This window comes from Halichoeres trimaculatus, unplaced genomic scaffold, assembly GCF_033239565.1.
Source record: "Halichoeres trimaculatus isolate MK-OKI-2021-1 unplaced genomic scaffold, fHalTri1.1 fHalTri1_scaffold_8, whole genome shotgun sequence".
Taxonomy (NCBI): Eukaryota; Metazoa; Chordata; class Actinopteri; order Labriformes; family Labridae; genus Halichoeres; species Halichoeres trimaculatus.
The window spans coordinates 11,912,759-11,931,559 of NW_027437186.1; the positions used below are offsets into that span (position 1 = coordinate 11,912,759).

General features: G+C 40.6%; 1 protein-coding gene across 1 annotated transcript in view; it reads left to right on the plus strand.

The window, feature by feature from the left end:
- Window positions 1-18,801, plus strand: part of kndc1 (kinase non-catalytic C-lobe domain containing 1) — a 63,094-nt gene that overhangs the window by 35,710 nt on the left and 8,583 nt on the right. The window contains exons 17-30 of the mRNA XM_074675329.1: window positions 2,843-3,102; window positions 3,899-4,254; window positions 4,949-5,042; window positions 5,135-5,232; window positions 5,320-5,504; window positions 10,752-10,862; window positions 10,968-11,115; window positions 12,544-12,702; window positions 13,288-13,494; window positions 13,662-13,744; window positions 14,953-15,106; window positions 17,199-17,321; window positions 17,678-17,737; window positions 18,118-18,275. Coding sequence (XP_074531430.1) covers window positions 2,843-3,102; window positions 3,899-4,254; window positions 4,949-5,042; window positions 5,135-5,232; window positions 5,320-5,504; window positions 10,752-10,862; window positions 10,968-11,115; window positions 12,544-12,702; window positions 13,288-13,494; window positions 13,662-13,744; window positions 14,953-15,106; window positions 17,199-17,321; window positions 17,678-17,737; window positions 18,118-18,275 — 2,196 coding nt within the window. The remainder of the gene's footprint in view (window positions 1-2,842; window positions 3,103-3,898; window positions 4,255-4,948; window positions 5,043-5,134; window positions 5,233-5,319; window positions 5,505-10,751; window positions 10,863-10,967; window positions 11,116-12,543; window positions 12,703-13,287; window positions 13,495-13,661; window positions 13,745-14,952; window positions 15,107-17,198; window positions 17,322-17,677; window positions 17,738-18,117; window positions 18,276-18,801) is intronic.

Here is an 18,801-nt window from a genome sequence, read left to right on the forward strand (position 1 = left end):
CTGAACTCTCCCCTGTTCTAAAGAGAGAGCGCTGTCGCGTACATGTGCTGCTCGTATGTGCATCACACACTGAAGACAGACAGAACTTCACAATGACACACGTTTCACTATTTCAGAGTCAGCCTTCTTACTATATGATTCACGCTGCTCTAGACTCGCCTGATTGAAGAGGATGCTGCGTTAGAGCAGAGCTACGTTAGTTTAACTCAAGACATGTCATGTCAACACCAAAAAAGAAAGATAGAAAACAGCTAATGCTCTGATCAACTCTTCATCAACAAGTGCAGCACAGTTATCTGTCTCCGTCTCTGAGGTCTGATGCAGCGTCTTTGGATCAAACCAACTAAGAGAGAGGGGGTGGATGGTTTTTGAGTTTTCGATATAACGCCCAAGTACGGGACTTGATTCACTTTCAAAAAATATTAGCGATCACAGGAGCATACTTAAAGTGAAGGGACAATCAGGAGAAATCACAAGCCAGGAGAACAGCCAGAAAAAGGGTTTAAAAAATGAGAGACTCCCTCCATATTCAGGAGTGTTGGCAGCCTGCCAGTACTCTCGATGGGTAAAAGTAACGAGTATATGTATGACACTGGTTGACAAAGATAAAAACTAAAGACATTTTCTTCATCATTTTAGGTTATTTTAGTAAGTTTTGTAAACTCACCTAATAATGTTAGTCATTGTTTTATGTAAAGCCGCTTTTTTATTTTAGTTATTCAATAAAAATGTTTTTGTTAACTACTTTTTTCCGCGATGATTTCTTTTCTGGGGGCTGAGGTGAAGGCCCAGCTGTAGTACTCACGGTTCGCCACTGATTTTCACACATGGATTGGCCACCACAGAGTCCAGACCTTAACCCCATTGAGAATCTTTGGGATGTGCTGGAGAAGACTTTGCTCAGCGGTCCGACTCTACCATCACTAATGTAAGATCTTGGTGTAAAATTAATGCAACACTGGGTGGGAATAAATCTTGTGACATTGCAGAAGCTTATCGACACAATGCCACAGCGAATGCATGCCATAATCAAAGCTAGAGGTGGTCCAATGAAATATTAGAGTGTGTGACCTTTTTTTGGCCGGGCAGTAGTATGTAGTAGCTCTGATCCGGTATGCATTTCCTCTGTTATTCTAATCCTCGATCCTTGATGACTGTACATTAGGTAACTGTTTGTGTGATTAGTCAAATGAGGAAATTAGGCTGCTTTATGAGTTACAGCGATGATCTCTCTCGGATTAATTAATCAAAATAGGACCACTTGGGGAAAATTAAGGAGACCAAGTTAGAGGACCCCGAATTTGGCCGCACATGGTCAGATTTAATTTATTCTTCTGTGAGTTCTGAATGGAAGGCCTAGTCTCATCTGAAGATTACCTCTTCTCCTCTGCACACTCACGCATCACACTCAAACACAGCATTTAAATGAGCATTTACACAACAACCACTTCACACATAAACTTCAGCCTGCAGCTTAAATGGTCCCTATGGTAACAGCTCTATGATGTGAATGAATGAATGAATGAGTGAATCAAGGCAAAGACTTCCATGCTTTGCACTTCCCACCTCATTTTAATGTGAACTAGAGGCGAGCTCGGAGACCAGCCTGTCTGTCAGACATGCTGTTTTATCTTGGCGATGTGATGATCATGCTCTTACAATAAGGGTATTATATGGACCCTTAGATCTGCTGTGGCAGGAAGAAGTCACAGCTTCACTGCTACAGACAGACACTGTCTATCTGATGGGTGGATTGTTCAGAGGGATCAGCTGTGAGATACAGAGAGGATTTCAGTTTCCATATCAACAGGTGGTCTATTTCAATGCTCACATATGTACTGTGTGCTGTGGTGGTGTGTCATGCTGTTTAATTATACCCCATGAAGTACTGAACAAGTTAGTGTTTCATGTAGCTTTGTTTGTTTCTCATGTGTCAAATATGAGATATAATTTGACTGTCTAGTTTTACTTTGCTATATTGTATAGTATCATGTTTTACCCATTGGTATCCTTAAATTTGAGTCTTCCATCTATCTATCTATCTATCTATCTATCTATCTATCTATCTATCTATCTATCTATCTATCTATCTATCTATCTATCTATCTATATATAGAAGGCTAGCTGTCTGTCTGTCAAAATACATATGGAACAAGAAAATTAGCTAAAAAATTGCTTAAAAGTAGATTAATGTCTTAAAGAAGGGACATTCACCTGTATCCCATTGGCAGATTTGTTGTTACACTTGTTACAAGCAATTCAGACCTCTTTTTTGTCTTTACATGAGATGAAATAAGACATTTTTCTGGACAGATAAGCTAAATGTGACTCTTATTGAGTATAACAACATGTTTTTACTATACAAATTAGACAAAAACACTTGATGGGATTTCATTTTTTTGCATTGTGTGTGTGTGTGTGTATATGTATATATATATATATATATATATATATATATATATATATATATATATATATATATATATATAGATAGATACATAGATACATAGATAGATACATAGATACATAGATAGATAGATACATAGATAGATAGATAGATAGATAGATAGATACATAGAGAGGGGGGGGGGGGGGGGGGGGGGGGATAGTGATAGATAAGAGATTGATATCACATTTCATAATGTTAAGATGGTTTGGCCCTGGATCCTTGTTCATGTTTGTGCAGTTTGTAAAATCTTAATCTTGGCTTTTCCCTTTAATTATTCCATTCAGTAACGTACTCAAGTCCTCATGATGGACATTATTCTTTACATAAGTGCTAATTAACAGATGCTTTGAACGCTCTGTATGTGTTTCCTCTCCCCTATTGTACCTCCTGCAGCGCCTCTAATGAGCATCCTCCATCAAAGAGTGTGCAAAGGGCAGCTGATACACCACCCTCGATAGCAACAGCTTGGGCAGAGAGGAGGGAAGTTTGCCTGCATGGTTGTTTCGACCTGAATGGAAACATTCACACTTCCAGACCTTCTGCAGTGGTTTCCTGGGACAGAGCTGAGACCCTGACATGTCGAGGAGAAAATGAGGCTTCGCTCGAAGATTTGAAAATTAAGTCAGAAGAGAGTCAAAACTTCATCTCTGGAGGTAGGGGACACAATATGATACACAATATAAATTTTGTTGTCCAAGACAAAAACCTAACTTGTCTAAGCTAGTGTGTATTACTAACTCCAAAAATCTCTGTTGGATCTTTAAGATCTTTAAAAGCTTGATTTTTGTTGTTGGTTTAGTTTTCTAGCTTTCTGTTTTTAGAATTCAAAACATTTTATTCAGCACAGTCAGCAGTGAAAATGCAGTTATCAGCTAGATATGAGCTCTGAGGTTAAACTTTTTTGATGCTTTAATTTTTTTGAATTTGAGTAAAAAAAATTCAACAGTGTTTTTTTGAACCCCTTTGATTTTTGACCATTCATTTCATTCATCTGCTGGCAGCAGTCAAAGAGCTGTGAGGGACTGTTTGATGCTGTATTTGAGACTGAAACACATTCACAACAGTCCAAAGCAGTTGCTTTCTCGTGTGTAACTCCTTCCTGACCAGTGGAATGTAAAATTAGACCTGCACCCTCTCATCTGCATCGGTTTAACTGAGAGATTCCTCATCTTTCTTGGTTGTGATTACAAACAGGCTCTAACATGGTACTTCAGATGAAAACAGAAATAGATAAATAGGAGGCTGAAGTGTAATTCTATGCTCATTTTTTAAACAGTGGATGCATTGTGCAGCGATGGCAGGGTTCAGCGCAGCTAGCACAGAACCACCCTCAAATCTCTCTCCCTCTGATTTTTATCACAAGCCCAGTTAGTTTTTTTCAGCTCCATGTGATTCAGTCCCTTTTTGTTCCTCCCCTTCTCTCTCGTCTTTCACTGTTTACTGTTGGAGGCATGAGCACTGACGGCTCAGATCCAGGGGTCATGGAGGGAGGAGAGTATTCAGCAGGGGGCAGCGATGAAAGCCCCTCTGAAGCTGAGTGTCTGTCAGGGAGAGATGAAGGCCTGACAGGGGCCCACGACGAGCAGATGAGTCCGGACTGTTTGGAGGATATGGAGGACAGTGACTCTGTGGTGTCAGAGAGGCTCATCTTTCCTGGATCTAGAGCAGAAGGACCGGGTATCAGCTTCAGCCCAGCCTGGGCTCTGGCTTTCTACGGAGACGATTGTTTTAGTCCACAAGTGATCCAGTATGCGGGGAAACTGGGGCAGCACACAGGATCACCATGCGTGAATGTGAAAACACAGGTGGGTAAACCTGTGACTCTCTCTGCCTGTGCGTCATACCTGACCTTAACTGTGTTTACAGTTTTATTCAGTGCATCTCACTCTAAGTACAAAGAGGGGCATTCAATACAACCAGGTGTTGTAACAAAAATCTAACGCTTAAAAACAAGTTTCCACAAAAAGGAAGGTCAGTGCTCCATAAAGAAGATGATTCTTCTTAACAGCAAAGATATCTTGTGTGATTTTGCTTTAAAATGAACAGTTTATCTTCCCAATCAGCTGTTATGAATTACAGTTGGACTTATTTTCTCATCTGTAGTAAAGTGTAGCACGCTCAGACTCAGGGATGGATGAGAAAATGTGTTGGGATTTTAAGATAATTGGTGCTTTAGTCTCTCCAGACTGGATCTGAATATTAAGTTGAACTTCACCCTCTAGCAGAGGAAGTTATTATCTTTATAAAAGAATATTAATGGAAGACTTTTTTGTTTGCACACTTTGATGGCTTGAGCTACAGTATATAACACCTTTAGAGCAGTGCTGCTGTGACATATCACTTCAAAAGAGCTGTTGCCACGGTGAAGATAGATAACAAAACACAGCTCCACGCACAATGGAAAGACCCAAAGGCTTCCTCAGTGAAAAGCATGTGGTGTTATTTTGAGCCCATTTGAATGAGTTTGTGTTAACTCTTTTTTTTCTTCTTTTTTTACAGGAACTGCAGCAGCAGCTGATGATTGAAACAAAGAATCTGAAGAAAACCAGAAATTTCTACCAGAAGTTGATTCAACAGGAGAGGAAAAACAAAGGTTTCAGTCTTACATAATGTCACACTATGATATAATATATAAAATGACATAATTATCAGTTCGGTCTATAAAAGTTAGTTTGTGTTCTAAAGGATCAGACAACAAACTGATGGTGTCCAAACTCAAGACCCAGCTTGAAGAACTCAGATCCAAAGTGATCTTCTTGGATGGTGTAAAGAAATACCTGGAGGTACTGGCCCAGTTCTACAACTCCAAACACCATTGTTTCTTGTTCTTCTCCTCGCTTCACTTCACTCTGATTTCTTCTACTGCTCAGGTCCTGAGTGTGGACCAGTGGGGTTTGGAAGTTTCATTGTTACCATCTTTAACTGTCTGTGGACCCGGCTCTCTGGATCTTCAGTCCTCTGAGGAGCCGTCTGTCCTGAGCTTTGGCACCAACAAAGGGAGGAGAACTCTGCAAGCAGGGTCTCCTGAAGGCCTCATGGCTTACCTCTATTCCAGGTACTGTTTATGATGGTTTTAAGTGTTAAGTGATAGCCACCACTCAACCTTTACTCATTAGGAACCATCTTCCAATCTTCCATCATAAGAAGACGTAAGATTCATCAACTAGAAAAGCACTCAGAGAGCTAAGACCTCCACCAAGCATAGTGTGATTGTCATGCAACACTGTAGGCCTACTTTAATGTTATACTCCCGTTTAGCAGACTGTCTGCTACATTTTGGTGTTAGTTGCAGGTTTGAACCATAATTTGTTATCTGACAGTGTTGAAAATTGTGATGACCCAGTACATATTTCATGTTCCAGATCTTAGTATCCAGAATATCGGCAGGATCTGGATTGTACTTTTACATCTGTCAGAAATTATGGCGACCTTGTCTTGTATTGTATTATTTTGCAAAGCAATCTGACCATTTATGGTGGAGTTATAGACACATATGCTGAAAACTGCCCTATCTTACAATGATAAAGAATCCTTGAAAAAAATCCTGAATCCAGACGGTGATTCAGATCACCTCCAAAATGTAATCACTTCTTCCTTATCCCATTTTGAATATTTCCTGAGAATTTCAGCAAGATCTGCTTGATACTTTTTGAGTTATGTTGTTCATAGACAAAGAAACAGACAGACAGACAAACTCCCAAAAACACAACCTCCTTGGCGGAGGTAATTGGAGATCTCTGTAGGGGATAAACTGCAGAATAAAAAAAGGTTAATGATTCTGTCTAACACATTGATTTAGAATATCATAAAGAACACATTTAGAGATAGCAAGGAATAAATTTGATGCCCTTAATATTGACAAATTCACTCTGAACTGTGCTTTATTTATTACAGGTTTCTGTCTCAAGGTCCAGTTATAAAAGGTTAATCTGCTCATGGTATTCCAACCCAAACTCACCTTGCAATTTGTGCCATTTTCTTGTTTGGGTCTTACCCTTAATTTACACATAAAGCGTGAGCGCTGCACATTATGCCATACTTAAAAAAACATTCTAGTTGCATTCACACAGCACTGCGGTCCACCTGCAGTGCTTGCCACTTATGGCTGCTTACAGCTGTTAAGCTGCTAGTTTGTTTTTCCAGTGTTTGCTGTAGAAACACATCGATCTCTGCAGATCAACTTGCACTAAACAGGAAAACAGACACAAGTACGATCAAAAAGGCGTTCCTGCAGGAACTTGTGGTCCTCCTGTGATCTTCTGATCTTGCGTATCCAGCTGCCATAGAGTGCGCTACAGCGCTCCACAGACACATTCCCAAAAACGGTGGTGCTATTTGGTGCTCACTGCTGTATGTGTGAGTTAGGGGTCAGAGGATCAGTGGGTGCCTTCAGCCTCTGCTGAGCTTTTGTGCACATATGGATGATGAACAGGGAGGTTCAGCTCTTTGTCTAGGTTTTTCTGAGACACAAAATTTAAGATACAGTCTCACTGGATAACAAAGACTACCTCAAGCAAGAGAGCACAGCTTGTCCTGATCAAATATTTGCCCCATGTGACCGTCTGCACACATGACTGATTGTAGGAAGCCTGGACTATTATGCTCATAATACTGCTATAATGATTATACACAGAATTTAATATATAAATAAATAGATAGATAGATAGATAGATAGATAGATAGATAGATAGATAGATAGATAGATAGATAGATAGATAGATAGATAGATGGATAGAATTAAAAAAAATGCTGATATAATTAACATTAATTTGACATGAAGTATGCTTTGTTTGCTTTGGACCACATTTTGTGTGTGTGTGTGTGTGTGTGTGTGTGTGTGTGTGTGTGTGTGTGTGTGTGTGTGTGTGTGTGTGTGTGTGTGTGTGTGTGTGTGTGTGTGTGTGTGTGTGTGTGTGGTTGTGTGTGTGTGTGTGTGTGTGGGTGGGTGGGGGGGGTATGCTTTGTTCTTTTGTCTAACAAACTAGATACCCTATGTTATTTCTCATTTTTGTCTTTTAATGTACAGCATATCTGTTATCTGTTATTTATCTGTTATTGTTTCATCTTAGCAGCACAGTAAGGTCTCTTCACATCCGGAACCTAAAGCTAACCCAGCCCTATAGCTATAATACAGGGGTAGGCAACCTAGGGCACAGGTGCCATAGCTGGCACGTGAGGCTTCTTATGTTGGCACACAAAAAATAATTTCAATAAGGCAGAGGAAAAAATAACTGATAAAACTGGTGTGTCGTATTCTATTTATCACTTAACGAGCACAATATAAATGTTCCTATGTAGCAATTTAACAAGTAACCTTGAATAATAAATTTAAATCATGACTTTACAAGTGCGCAAATGTGTCTTGCAAGTACGTCACCGCTAATCTCTTGAGACGTCAGTCTGCTCGCTCACAATTGCGTCCATTTAGTGGCATTATCAAGGCAAACAAACCAAGTTCTAGTCGTTCTTTTCAATAAACTAGACAAAGTGGAATGGATTGATCACCAGAAACGGCCGGAGAACAAGCATCCGTTGCTGTGAAAGTACGGTGTGTAAGGCATCAAGTGGGTAGTGTCATTTTGAGAGCAAACATGAAAACAGTGTTAGCAAAGCATGCAAAACAAAGTAGCACATTAAAAACTTTCTGTACTGTTAAAAACCAGGCAACAAGAGGAAGTTAAAGCATTTCTCACTGAATAGCTAAACATGGAAAACCATTCATGGAGACTCGCTTACCAACTGCCAATGATTTTATGAAAGTCTTGGCACTTAGGGCATGAGTGGATTTTAAATTGGCACGAGTCATCAAAAGATTGTCCACTCCTGCTATAATAAAACACAGACTAAGGTCCATACAGGTTTGTGAATCTGATGTTATCTGTGAACAATTTGGTCTGGTTCTTCAGCATTTGGTTTGTATCTGTTGCCATGGTAAACAGCCTCAACATCCAGAAACAGGAACAAAGCCCGTGACATGTTTTACCTCTTTTAGCTCACACCGCCCAAAGCTAAAGCCTGTCTGTCCACGTGTTTTTGTTTTGGTCCTTGAGGCTTGTTTTCATTAGATATCCTCAGGAGTGAATTCACTTAACAACTTAGAAAAAGAAGAAGCGTCTTTGTTAAACCAAATAAAAGACTTTTACAACAGCACATAAACAAAGAGTTGTTTCATCCACTGTCAAGTAGTCATGCATCATATCCCACATAGTTACACGTTCAGTCTGTCTAAATTTTTCAATGGGAGATATGATGATCGTCTGCTTCATGGTTGACTCAGTAGTGTAGTTATTTTACAGAATTGTTAATTTAATGTTGCTTTATTTAAATTAAACTCACATCAGTGAGGGGTTTACTAATTTATACCGTCTTTTATCCTCTTTTTACCTTCTGCTTGCTTGTGTCACATCTAAATGTTATCTCACCAGTTGTTGAGCTGGATGTCATCATCTTGATGTCACACAAGTCTGCCTTACTGGTAAAAATAAAGCAATATGAACTTGGTTGTTTTTTAAAAGGTCAGCAGCAGAGGTCAAAGATGAAACAACTGAACTTCAGGCACATTGAGGTACCATGACAAACAGGAGCTTTGTTGTCCATTTTTCCACTGTTCTTTCTTGCTGAGAACAATTTCACAGGCAGCACCAAGCAAAGGAACAGCTGATCACGCCAAAGCAGAAATTTTGTATGACGATTACTGCTCTCCCCGTCTCTCACTGAACGTTGTACTTCAAAGGGAGTCAGGGCCTCCAGTCAGGATAATCCAGGCTGATCAGATGATTCTCTTTTCAACACGTGTCGCTGCAGGTTGTAAGATAGATCCAGCTGGAATCTCAAAAACGTCACATTTGGTTCACCCTGTGGGGGAACACAAACCACTGGCTGCAATGCTGAAGAGCTGTTGTGTGCCTTTCTTCACCATAAATAAACAAAAAAAAAACCTGATTTCAATGTCTCAATTTGTTACCAAAGCACAGTGCCGAGTGGGAGGACAAGCTTGGTCACCAAAATCCATAGATTTGTGTCTGCAGACAGCACCAAAGTAACGTTAACGTAGGACTCACCTCATCCAGTCAGTCAGACACACTTTTCTTACATTTATTGTTTCAACACACTATTTTTAGTAAAAGATAACTGAAGTTGTTGTGTTAAAACCTAATTGTAAGTTGGCATCATCTCGACTACAAAATATGTTTCAACTTAAAAATCTATGTCCACATAAATCAGACTTTTGTTTGTTGTGACGGCATTTTGTAACCATGAGTGATGAGGAAACACAGTGGATATAAGACCCCACTGTACATTGATGACAGACAGTCTGCACGGACTGGCTCTCTGTGCTCCACATGGCATGGACGGACAATCTGTGCTCCACAGGGCATGGGCCCATTTAGCCAAAGATTTTACTGTGTTTAGTGTTCATGCTATTATTATTATTATTATTATTATTTTTTTAAATTATTATTATTGCTATTGTTTGTAATTTTTTTTGTATTTTGCTGTATAGAACATGTGTTTTTATTTATCTTCTTTCTACTCTTATCTATTCTGCACATCTTTTCTTTACTATGGTGTTACCTGCTGCTGGAATCTGAATTTCCTGAGGGAACCCTCTGAAAGGATTAATAAAGTTCCTATCTAATCTAATCAATCTAATCTAATAAATGAGATGTGTTAGGATTATGACAGATGAGACAACAGGTCATTACTATGGAGCATAAACAGCTGGTCTGTGCCATTTAGAACACAGACAGTCCGTGCCCTCTATGCAACATTTGAATGTACAGCAGGGTCTTATATCCACCGTGTGCCCCCCTCACTCACGGTTACAAAATGCTATCACAACAAAAATTACTTTGCTGTAAAAATTTGATGAATTAAGTTCAACTAACATCTTTTGTTATTTTTGTTCTCTTGAGCTTTTTTTCTAGCTCAAATTATTTGTCACCTCATGTTGAATTCACTTAACTCAGTCAAAGCAACAAGATGACTTAACAACAACTTAACAACAACTTAACAGGTGTACCATAAATTTTGGATTAGTAGTGATAATGCAAGTAAACGCAAAGAAAACTGCTTTATGTGTTGCAAACGTGATACCCCCCCCCCATGTTATCGCCTGGTTCTGTAGATGAAATCTTCATTTTTGGTCTGCTGTTTTTTCTACTGTCTTTTTCGTTTGTCTATTTTTGTTTCTTGCTGGACTCTTTCCAACTTTGAGAAAAAAATATGTTATACAAATATTACTGTTTTTTAACTGAATGTTCAGCCATTGAAGTCAATCAAAAGTGTTTTTTTCTTCCAGAAATGCCGTTGTGGAGGGCTACATCCAGCAGTTCCTGTACACCTACCGTTTCCTCTGCACTCCTGAGCAGCTGCTGCACTTTATAATGCACAAATTCATCAGTGCTGCAAGGTACAGACCAAATAGAGAGGCAGCTGTGTACATTAGAGTATTGTCTGCTTCCTCTGTATACTACAAGGCATAACATGACATATTATGATGTGCTTTGTTTACAAGACAAGGTCCAGACATGTCAGGAGACAGTGAGAAGATCTTTCATCGCAGCCTGGACCTGCTCCAGCTCTGGGTGACGGACTGCAGACAAGTGGACTTCACTTCTAAATCCAGCCTTGTGGAAACCTTAGAAAACTTCCTCAACACTGAAGTAAGCTCAGAACTAATGGATTAAAATTTACCAGACATGACTGGACTGTAACTTAGCATGCTTTACCGCTAATATTTGAGCCTTTACAGTAACCACTTGAACAGCTTATCTATGTTAAGCTGTAAAATTGTATAGTGTGTTAAACTTTTGTTTTTAAGACTGTCAACACCAGACAGCTTTTTATTTACCTTTCCTTTGCTAGATAAGATTAACAATGTGCAAAAATGAGCTGCACAATGGCGTAACAGTTGGTGCTGCAGCCTTACAGCAAGGTCATTGGTTCGCACTGCCTCTGCATCAAGTTTTGACCATGACTTCATCAGAGCTGTCTTCAAAGCGGGGACACTGCTGTTAGATACTCTTGAGACCTCCCTCTCCAGGATAGACCAGATTGCAAAGTCCAGGCTTGACCTCATGTTCTTGTCCCAGAGGCCAGGAAAGTGCTGCTTGGCCTGTGTGACATTGGATGTGTGAGCTGGTGCACCATCTTGTGTGAAGACACGCTGGTTTCCAAACACATTGGTACACCAAGGCAACACTTTTTCTTCAAGCATTTGAAGGTACACCTGGCTGTTCACTTTCACACCCTCCTGAATGAAGACCAAAGGAGACTTTGAGCCACCAGATGTAACAGCAGCCCACACCATGACTCCAGCTGGCTTCTGACCACGAAAATGAGTTCTGCAGCCTTCAGGTAGGTGCTGTGCGCTATGTGCATAAGCCTTTTGATTCTGGGAATTGACCACTGCCTGAACGGTGAAGATCTTCTCATCAGACCAAACCAGGACTTTGTCTGCAGCACTCTGGATCTCCTGCAGCATTTCTTAGAAATCAGTTGTTGCATTTTTGATGCTTTCAGTCTGAGATCCTGTTTGACGATTCTTCTCAGTGAAGTTCTTGAGATGTTCACTTCTTTTGCTGTTGCTCTCATGCTTCTGCAAGGATTCCTTTGGATTCTCTTCCTCACCATCTCAACAACCCTTTTGGTCCGGACTGAATGTTTTCTTCCAGGGGTTGGCTTGCTGGTGGTATTGCCAGTCTCCTTATATCATTTCATGACATTGTAGACAGTCTTACAACAAACATTCACCTTTTTTATGATTTGCATTGTTGTCAGTCCAGCCTCCTTCAAGGCCACAATCTGGTTGCGCTTAATCTTGGATGCCATTCTCGACAATCATCAGGAGTAAACAAATGAACTCAGGTACATCGAAAGCAATGCCTTTTAAGAGAAACTATTCAAAATTTTAAATTTCTAGGACAAAAGCTTAGCAAACAAAATAGAGATATACGATGGGTAAATCTTACTGCCCCACCTTTTACCCTACCTCTTGCCCTAAGACAGCTGGGACCCTGAACCTGAACAGGTCAAGCATTATGTAAAATGAATGAATGTGCAAAAATCTGTGCGTTTTCCCTTTGTTTTAGGTGATTCCCATTGACAGCCGAGGGGAGGCCATCCTTGCTGCCCTGCATAGCCCTCAGTGCAAGACTTGGAGCCAGGTACGGGGAAGTCTGACCAGCTTTGAGGATGATGATGATGATTCCCAATCCTTAAATTCCTCTACCGAGGACCTTGGCAGAAAGGTAAGTGGGTTTTTTACCGTTTGACATCAAAAAGTATATATCTGCTGGAGAAATTACACAATACTAAACTTGAGTCTTATTTAATAAGGGACCAAATGGTAGATAGATACAGAAGAGCTTTAGATCACTCTGGTTGTTTACTACAATCAGAAGCCTGACAATCAGGGTGCATTTAGTGCTAATCTAATGGACTAAGGCATCCAGTCAATCCTTGGAGTGCACTTTTCTTTTTAACATTTTTCTGTGTGGTAAAAAGCAAATGAAAATGTGGTGGCAAGACAAAAATAGCCTTATGAACATGCTGTACAATTTTTTTTAGCCCACGTGTTGCCAGAGATCACCCTCCAACCCAGTTAAGCATTTAATCAAAGCTGAGTAACAAACAAGCTAAAAATGAGTCATCTATGACAAAGAGACAGCTGTTTCAGCTTCATAAGTCAGTTTTCTTTTGAACAGTTGTCCCTTCATTGATCTTTCTGTCTTGAGCGCCCTGCGCGACCACGAACAGCATTCTGTGAGTTAAACATAAAACTGAGTGTGTTTCGTGTGTTTCCTCTCCTGTCTCTCATCCTTATCTCTCTTTAGTGGAGGTTCTCCAGAGTAGTGGAGCCCTCCTCCTCCCTCCCCAAAGAGAAGGCCTTCTCCATCGCCGCAGCCCTCCCCATGCCGTGTTATGGCTCCATGCTAGACGACCTCTCAAACGTCTGCCTGCACGGCGAGGAGCGGCTCCCCTTCAGCCAGAGTGAAAACAGCGCTCAGCACATCGCCCAGCAGCTCTCCCTCCTGGAGCAGGTACACACACGCACACTCACTGACATTGTACAGACCTGCATCCCAGCTTCCCTCATTTTGTTGTTGTTTGTAGGTGCCCACCACTAGAGGGAGACAATCTTTTATAAATGCATGCCTAGAATAAGCCAGCCAACCTCTGAGTTAATCATCAATTTTGTTTAATGCAGGAAATGTTTCATGGATGTCATCCAGTCCACTTTCTCAACTCCAGATCACAAGGAATCAGGGACAAAGCCACCACCCCCAACAGGTGAGGTCATTATTATGCATTTAACTTCTAAGTCAACATGTCGGGTTACACTTAAAGTAGGAGATTTTAAACAGATTGAGTGTGCAACAGAATTAACTTTTCAAAGTCTGTAATTTAATGGAATTACTTTTGAAAATGTTAACAGAAACATGTGTCAGTGTGAACAACATGAACCATTTACCTCTCACATACCAAAAGTAAATGAAGAAAACGCCTCATATAGGTTAATCAGTTTTTGTCAGTTGTTGTTTTTGGTAAGTTTGATTTCCTCCTTTTATCATTGTAGTTATTTCCCATGTTATATTATTGACTTGCCTCATGCCTTTTGTTCCAGTTTTCTTTGTGCATGTTTTTTTTTTTTTTTTATGTATATATTCATGTGTTTTACACCCCTAGTGTTCCCTGTTTTATTTGCAGTTCTTCCTCTTGTGTGTCTGATTTAGTTTCACTTCCTTCCCAGATGTTTCCTTCCTCTTTGATTGCGCCCTAATTAAGTTTACCTGTGTCTCATGTGACACTTGTGAGGGATTACTTGACTTGGTCTCCAGGGCTGTTTTTGAAACTACTGTCAAACGCCACCATTGAGTATGTTATGTAGTGTGGGTGTCTCTGACAAGTGGAAGTAAAGCTGGTCATAAAACATGGTAGCAACTGATGGTTTGAAAAAAAAAATAAAGTAAACAAGCATTTTATATTGGCTTTGATAATGGCATACTGCAAATTCTGCTTCTTTTGACGACTGTGTTTTCTTCCCTTTTTGCCATTTAATCAAGGCATACCAGAGCTTTTTCCCCTGTGCTTTCTGGCATTTCTAGTGTGTTTTTTTCCCTGGGTATTTTAATGTTTTCTGTTATTAAGTTGGATTTTTTTTTCTTTTGGTTGAACTTTGGACTTTGCTAAAATATTTTCTTTTAGCTTCGTCTTTTCATCCTTGTCATCTTATTTAGTTTGTTTTTTGGGTCTCCTCTCTGTCTTGCATAAAATCATGGCAAAGTTGGTGTTCACAAATTTGAAAGAAAGTGTTTTGTTTTTGTAACACACAAATACAATTATTTCAGAGCCAAATGAAATAAAATAAGCATCTTTTTAACCCTTTAAGCCTACAGATGTCTGGAAGTTTCTACCTGAAAAATGACTGGACAGCAGTTTTTTTACTTTCAGGTATCTGCATGACTTCAGCTAATTAAATTTCTCCATCATTTTACCAGGAATGTGTCTCAGAATGTCCCACCAGCAGAGGGCAGCAGTTTGCTTGATTATGAGGAGACACCATCAGACAGCTTCCTCCAGCGGCTGCTCACATACGCTGACAGCGTCACTAACTGGATCTCAGCTGAAATAGTCATCTGTGACTCGGTCAAGGTGAGAGGAGACGCAACTCATCAATGTTACAGAGTCAGATGGAGGGAAAAGAAAGCTGCTGCTGTCACAGCCTGTTTGTTGATTTCTCAGCGAACATCAACTCACATCTTGAATGTGACTGTTGCTTTTTACCAAGAAGAAAATTAAGGCTTATAACCTAAAAACAACTTCTTTACGTGATTTTAAAGGCTGTGTTTAGGGTGATACGTGTCCTCCGCATGAAAAGTGAAATGTCTTTTAAAGGAAACTGAAATCAAAGTTATGAAAACTAAGTATTTAAATAAACGCTTATTTTATATCCTCCAGCACATTTTTCACTTTAACAGAGACATTTCATTTCATTTATTTTAGAATAACAGCTTGGGTTATCTGTTTGACACCCCTAATATCTGTAGTGCACTGGAATAATGTCCACAGTTTTCTGGTTCCAAAGTTTCCGTCATCTATTAGTTTTGGAAAACATGACATTCAAGGCGTAATAAGGAAGAGGCCCTTTGAGCTTGAAATTCTCTTTTCCAAGAGTGTCCTGGCCAACATCAGCAGAAAGATGCATCTGCCTCCAAGTCATTCAAAATCTGCCTAAAAGTGTCCAATGGGCCCAGTTCACCAAGTTTTAGTTTTTTATAGAGGTCTTTCCAGAGGTAGCAGCAAACCTGAAAACTTTGTTTTCCGTGAGTTCAGTCCTGACCCAATGTAATGTAAGAGCTTGTGAACAAAGCTTATGGGTGAGGATCAGATGGGTTATATCACTGGCCAGTTTATTAGGTACTCCTTGCTAGTACCCGGTTGGACCCCTTTTTGTCTTCAGAACTGCCTTAATCATTGGTGGCATAGATTCAACAAGGTACTGGAAACATTCCTCAGAGAGTTTGGTCCATATTGACATGATAGCATCACACAGTTGCTGCAGATTTATCGACTGAACATCCATGATGAGAATCTCCCGTTCCACCACATCCCAAAGGTGCTCTATTGGATTGAGATCTGGGGACTGTGGAGGCCATTTGAGTACAGGGAACTCATCGTCGTGTTGAAGAAACCAGTCTCAGATGATTCCAGCTTTATGACATAGAGCGTTATCCTGCTGGAAGTAGCCATCAGAAGATGGGTACACTGTGCTCATAAAGGGATGGACATGGTCAGCAACAATACTCAGGTAGGCTGTGGACTTTAAACCATGCTCAGTTAGTACTAAGGGGCCCAAAGTGAGCCAAGAAAATATCCCCCACGCCATTACACCACCAGCAGCAGCCTGAACCGTTGATACAAGGCAGGATGGATCCATGCTTTCATGTTGTTGACGCCAAATTCTGACCCTACCATCTGAATGTGGAGCAGAAATCCAGACTCATCAGACCAGGCAACGTTTTTCCAATCTTCCTTTGTTTCCTGTTCTTAGCTGACAGGAGGGTCACCCGGTGTGGTCTTCTGCTGCTGTAGCCCATCTGCTTCAAGGTTGGACGCGTTATGCGTTCAGAGATGCTCTTCTGCAGACCTCAGTTGTAACCTGTGGTTATTTGAGTTACTGTTGCCTTTCTATCAGCTCAAACCAGTCTGTCCATTCTCCTCTGACCTCTGGCATCAAGAAGGCATTTTGGCCCACAGAACTGCTGCTCACTGGATATTTTCTCTTTTTGGGACCATTCTCTGTAAACCCTGGAGATGGTTGTGGGTTAAAATCCCAGTAAAATCCCAGTTTCTGAAACACTCAGACCAGCCTGTTTGGCACTAACAACCATGCCACGTTCAAAGTCCCTTAAATCACCTTTCTTCACCGTTCCGATGCTTGTTTTACATTGCAGCAGATTGTCTTGACCATGTCTACATGCCTAAATGCAAAGTGTTTTTTTGGATATTATATTGAATGTATAGTAGCATTTGACACATCTAGACACATTTTATCAAATGAGGGGAATTCTGCTTAGTATTCATTCTGGTTCAAGCAGTTTGGTAAATCTTTATATATGATCCAGATTATGCAAGACCAAGGGTGGTTTCCTTAAGAAGTCAGAGCAGTCCACTTTATCCTCTTTTTCTGGGCATTTTACCATTTTTGAATTTATTGCAAGCTGTCCTCTCCTCTCTCCTACAGACACAAGCTGCCGTGCTGACCAAGTATCTGTGGATAGGAAAACACTGCTATGAAGCAAGGAACTTTGCCACTGCTATGCAGGTCCTCGGGGCTCTGGAGAACGTGATTGTCAGGCAATTACCAGTAAGGCTGCATCTCATAAACTCCTTTGCACACAAACACTCAGTTTCTGTTATAAGTCAGATGCCCTCAAGTTAAATGTTTTCTATGGCTGTGTGAGACTCAGTCTGTGTTTAATTAGTTTTTAGAATTAGAAAATAACATTAATGCATTCAAATGAGATGTAGGGAGTGTGGGGATGTGGTGAGTGGGAGTCAGTTAAAGCTTTCACAATTGAAAGAATCCAGTGCATATATGAGACACAATAGAAAACATTTTCCATATTTCCGTCTGACGGCGGTTTTATTCATGGAAGTGAGAGTATGATTAGTTTTAATTTCATACTCACTGACTAACACATCCTGGTCTCTTGCCAACAGGCTTGGAAACATCTGTCTTCCAAGGTGTGTGAGATCCTGGAGGAGCTACGAGCCGTGCAGGTGTGTCTCTGTGTGTCTGTGAGTGTGTGAGTGACGGTGTGTTTGAGCAAGCACACACACGTATGTTGTTTGTAACTGACGGCTCGGCTGGTCACATACGGGGAATCTTGGCTGCAGGGCAAACAAATCGATAGAAAAACAGCTTCAAGCAAGCCGCCTGTGTGCTGAGGGCTTACAGCTGGCTCTGCTTCTCAAAGTTTGCCTCAAACTGCACACTCCAATCTCTCACCAACTGTCATACCGAGGTGTGATAATGAGAAACATCTCTCTGGTAAATTAAACATTTTCTTTCTGTGTTGGCCTCACTGGGAAATTCCTAAATGGTTGGCTTAAGCAGCTGATTCATAAACCACATGGATAAACTGCTGTCTCTGTCTCAGGTGTTTCTGAAGAGTGATGACCTGTGTCTTATGGGGGGAGAGCACTCAAGAAAAAGACCAACCTTGCCCTCGGCTTATATCTTTGCCATGCACGTCCAGCAGCGGGAGATCGGAGCTTTCACGTTGACAACTGGAGCATACAAGTGGCCCAAGCTCAGGTAAAGAGAGACCTGCATCAGATTTCTTATAAACTGCTATTGATCTTCTGTTTGTTGGAAAATATTTTGTCTTTTTTATTCCATGTCTGTGAGAGCTGTGACTGGAGGCATGATATCTTTTGGTTGTCAGTCCACTGGTCAGTCTCATTCTTGTGAGCGAGATTTATCAGGGGGGCTTTGAGGGAATCACTTCAAAATTTAGTACAAACCATAGACTGTATATAGAGTGGACTGCGTGGCTCCGCCATTTATCATTGTGCGGTTTTGAAGCCAAAATACCGCCGTCACAGGCGCCACCATTTTGGCGGCACCAGTTTGCAGCCAGAGTCGGCACAGTAGAGACGATGAAGGATTCTGGGAGAATCTGAGTGGAGCTGGGTGACAAAAATAATATATTTTTTTTCTTTCAAGAGTCTAAACACTTCTTGACTGTACCTCCCAATATATTTTACAATCCCTGAAAAAAAATACACGAGAATGGCATCTGTCAATCAGCGTTAAACGTTACGTAAGAACCTCATTTTTA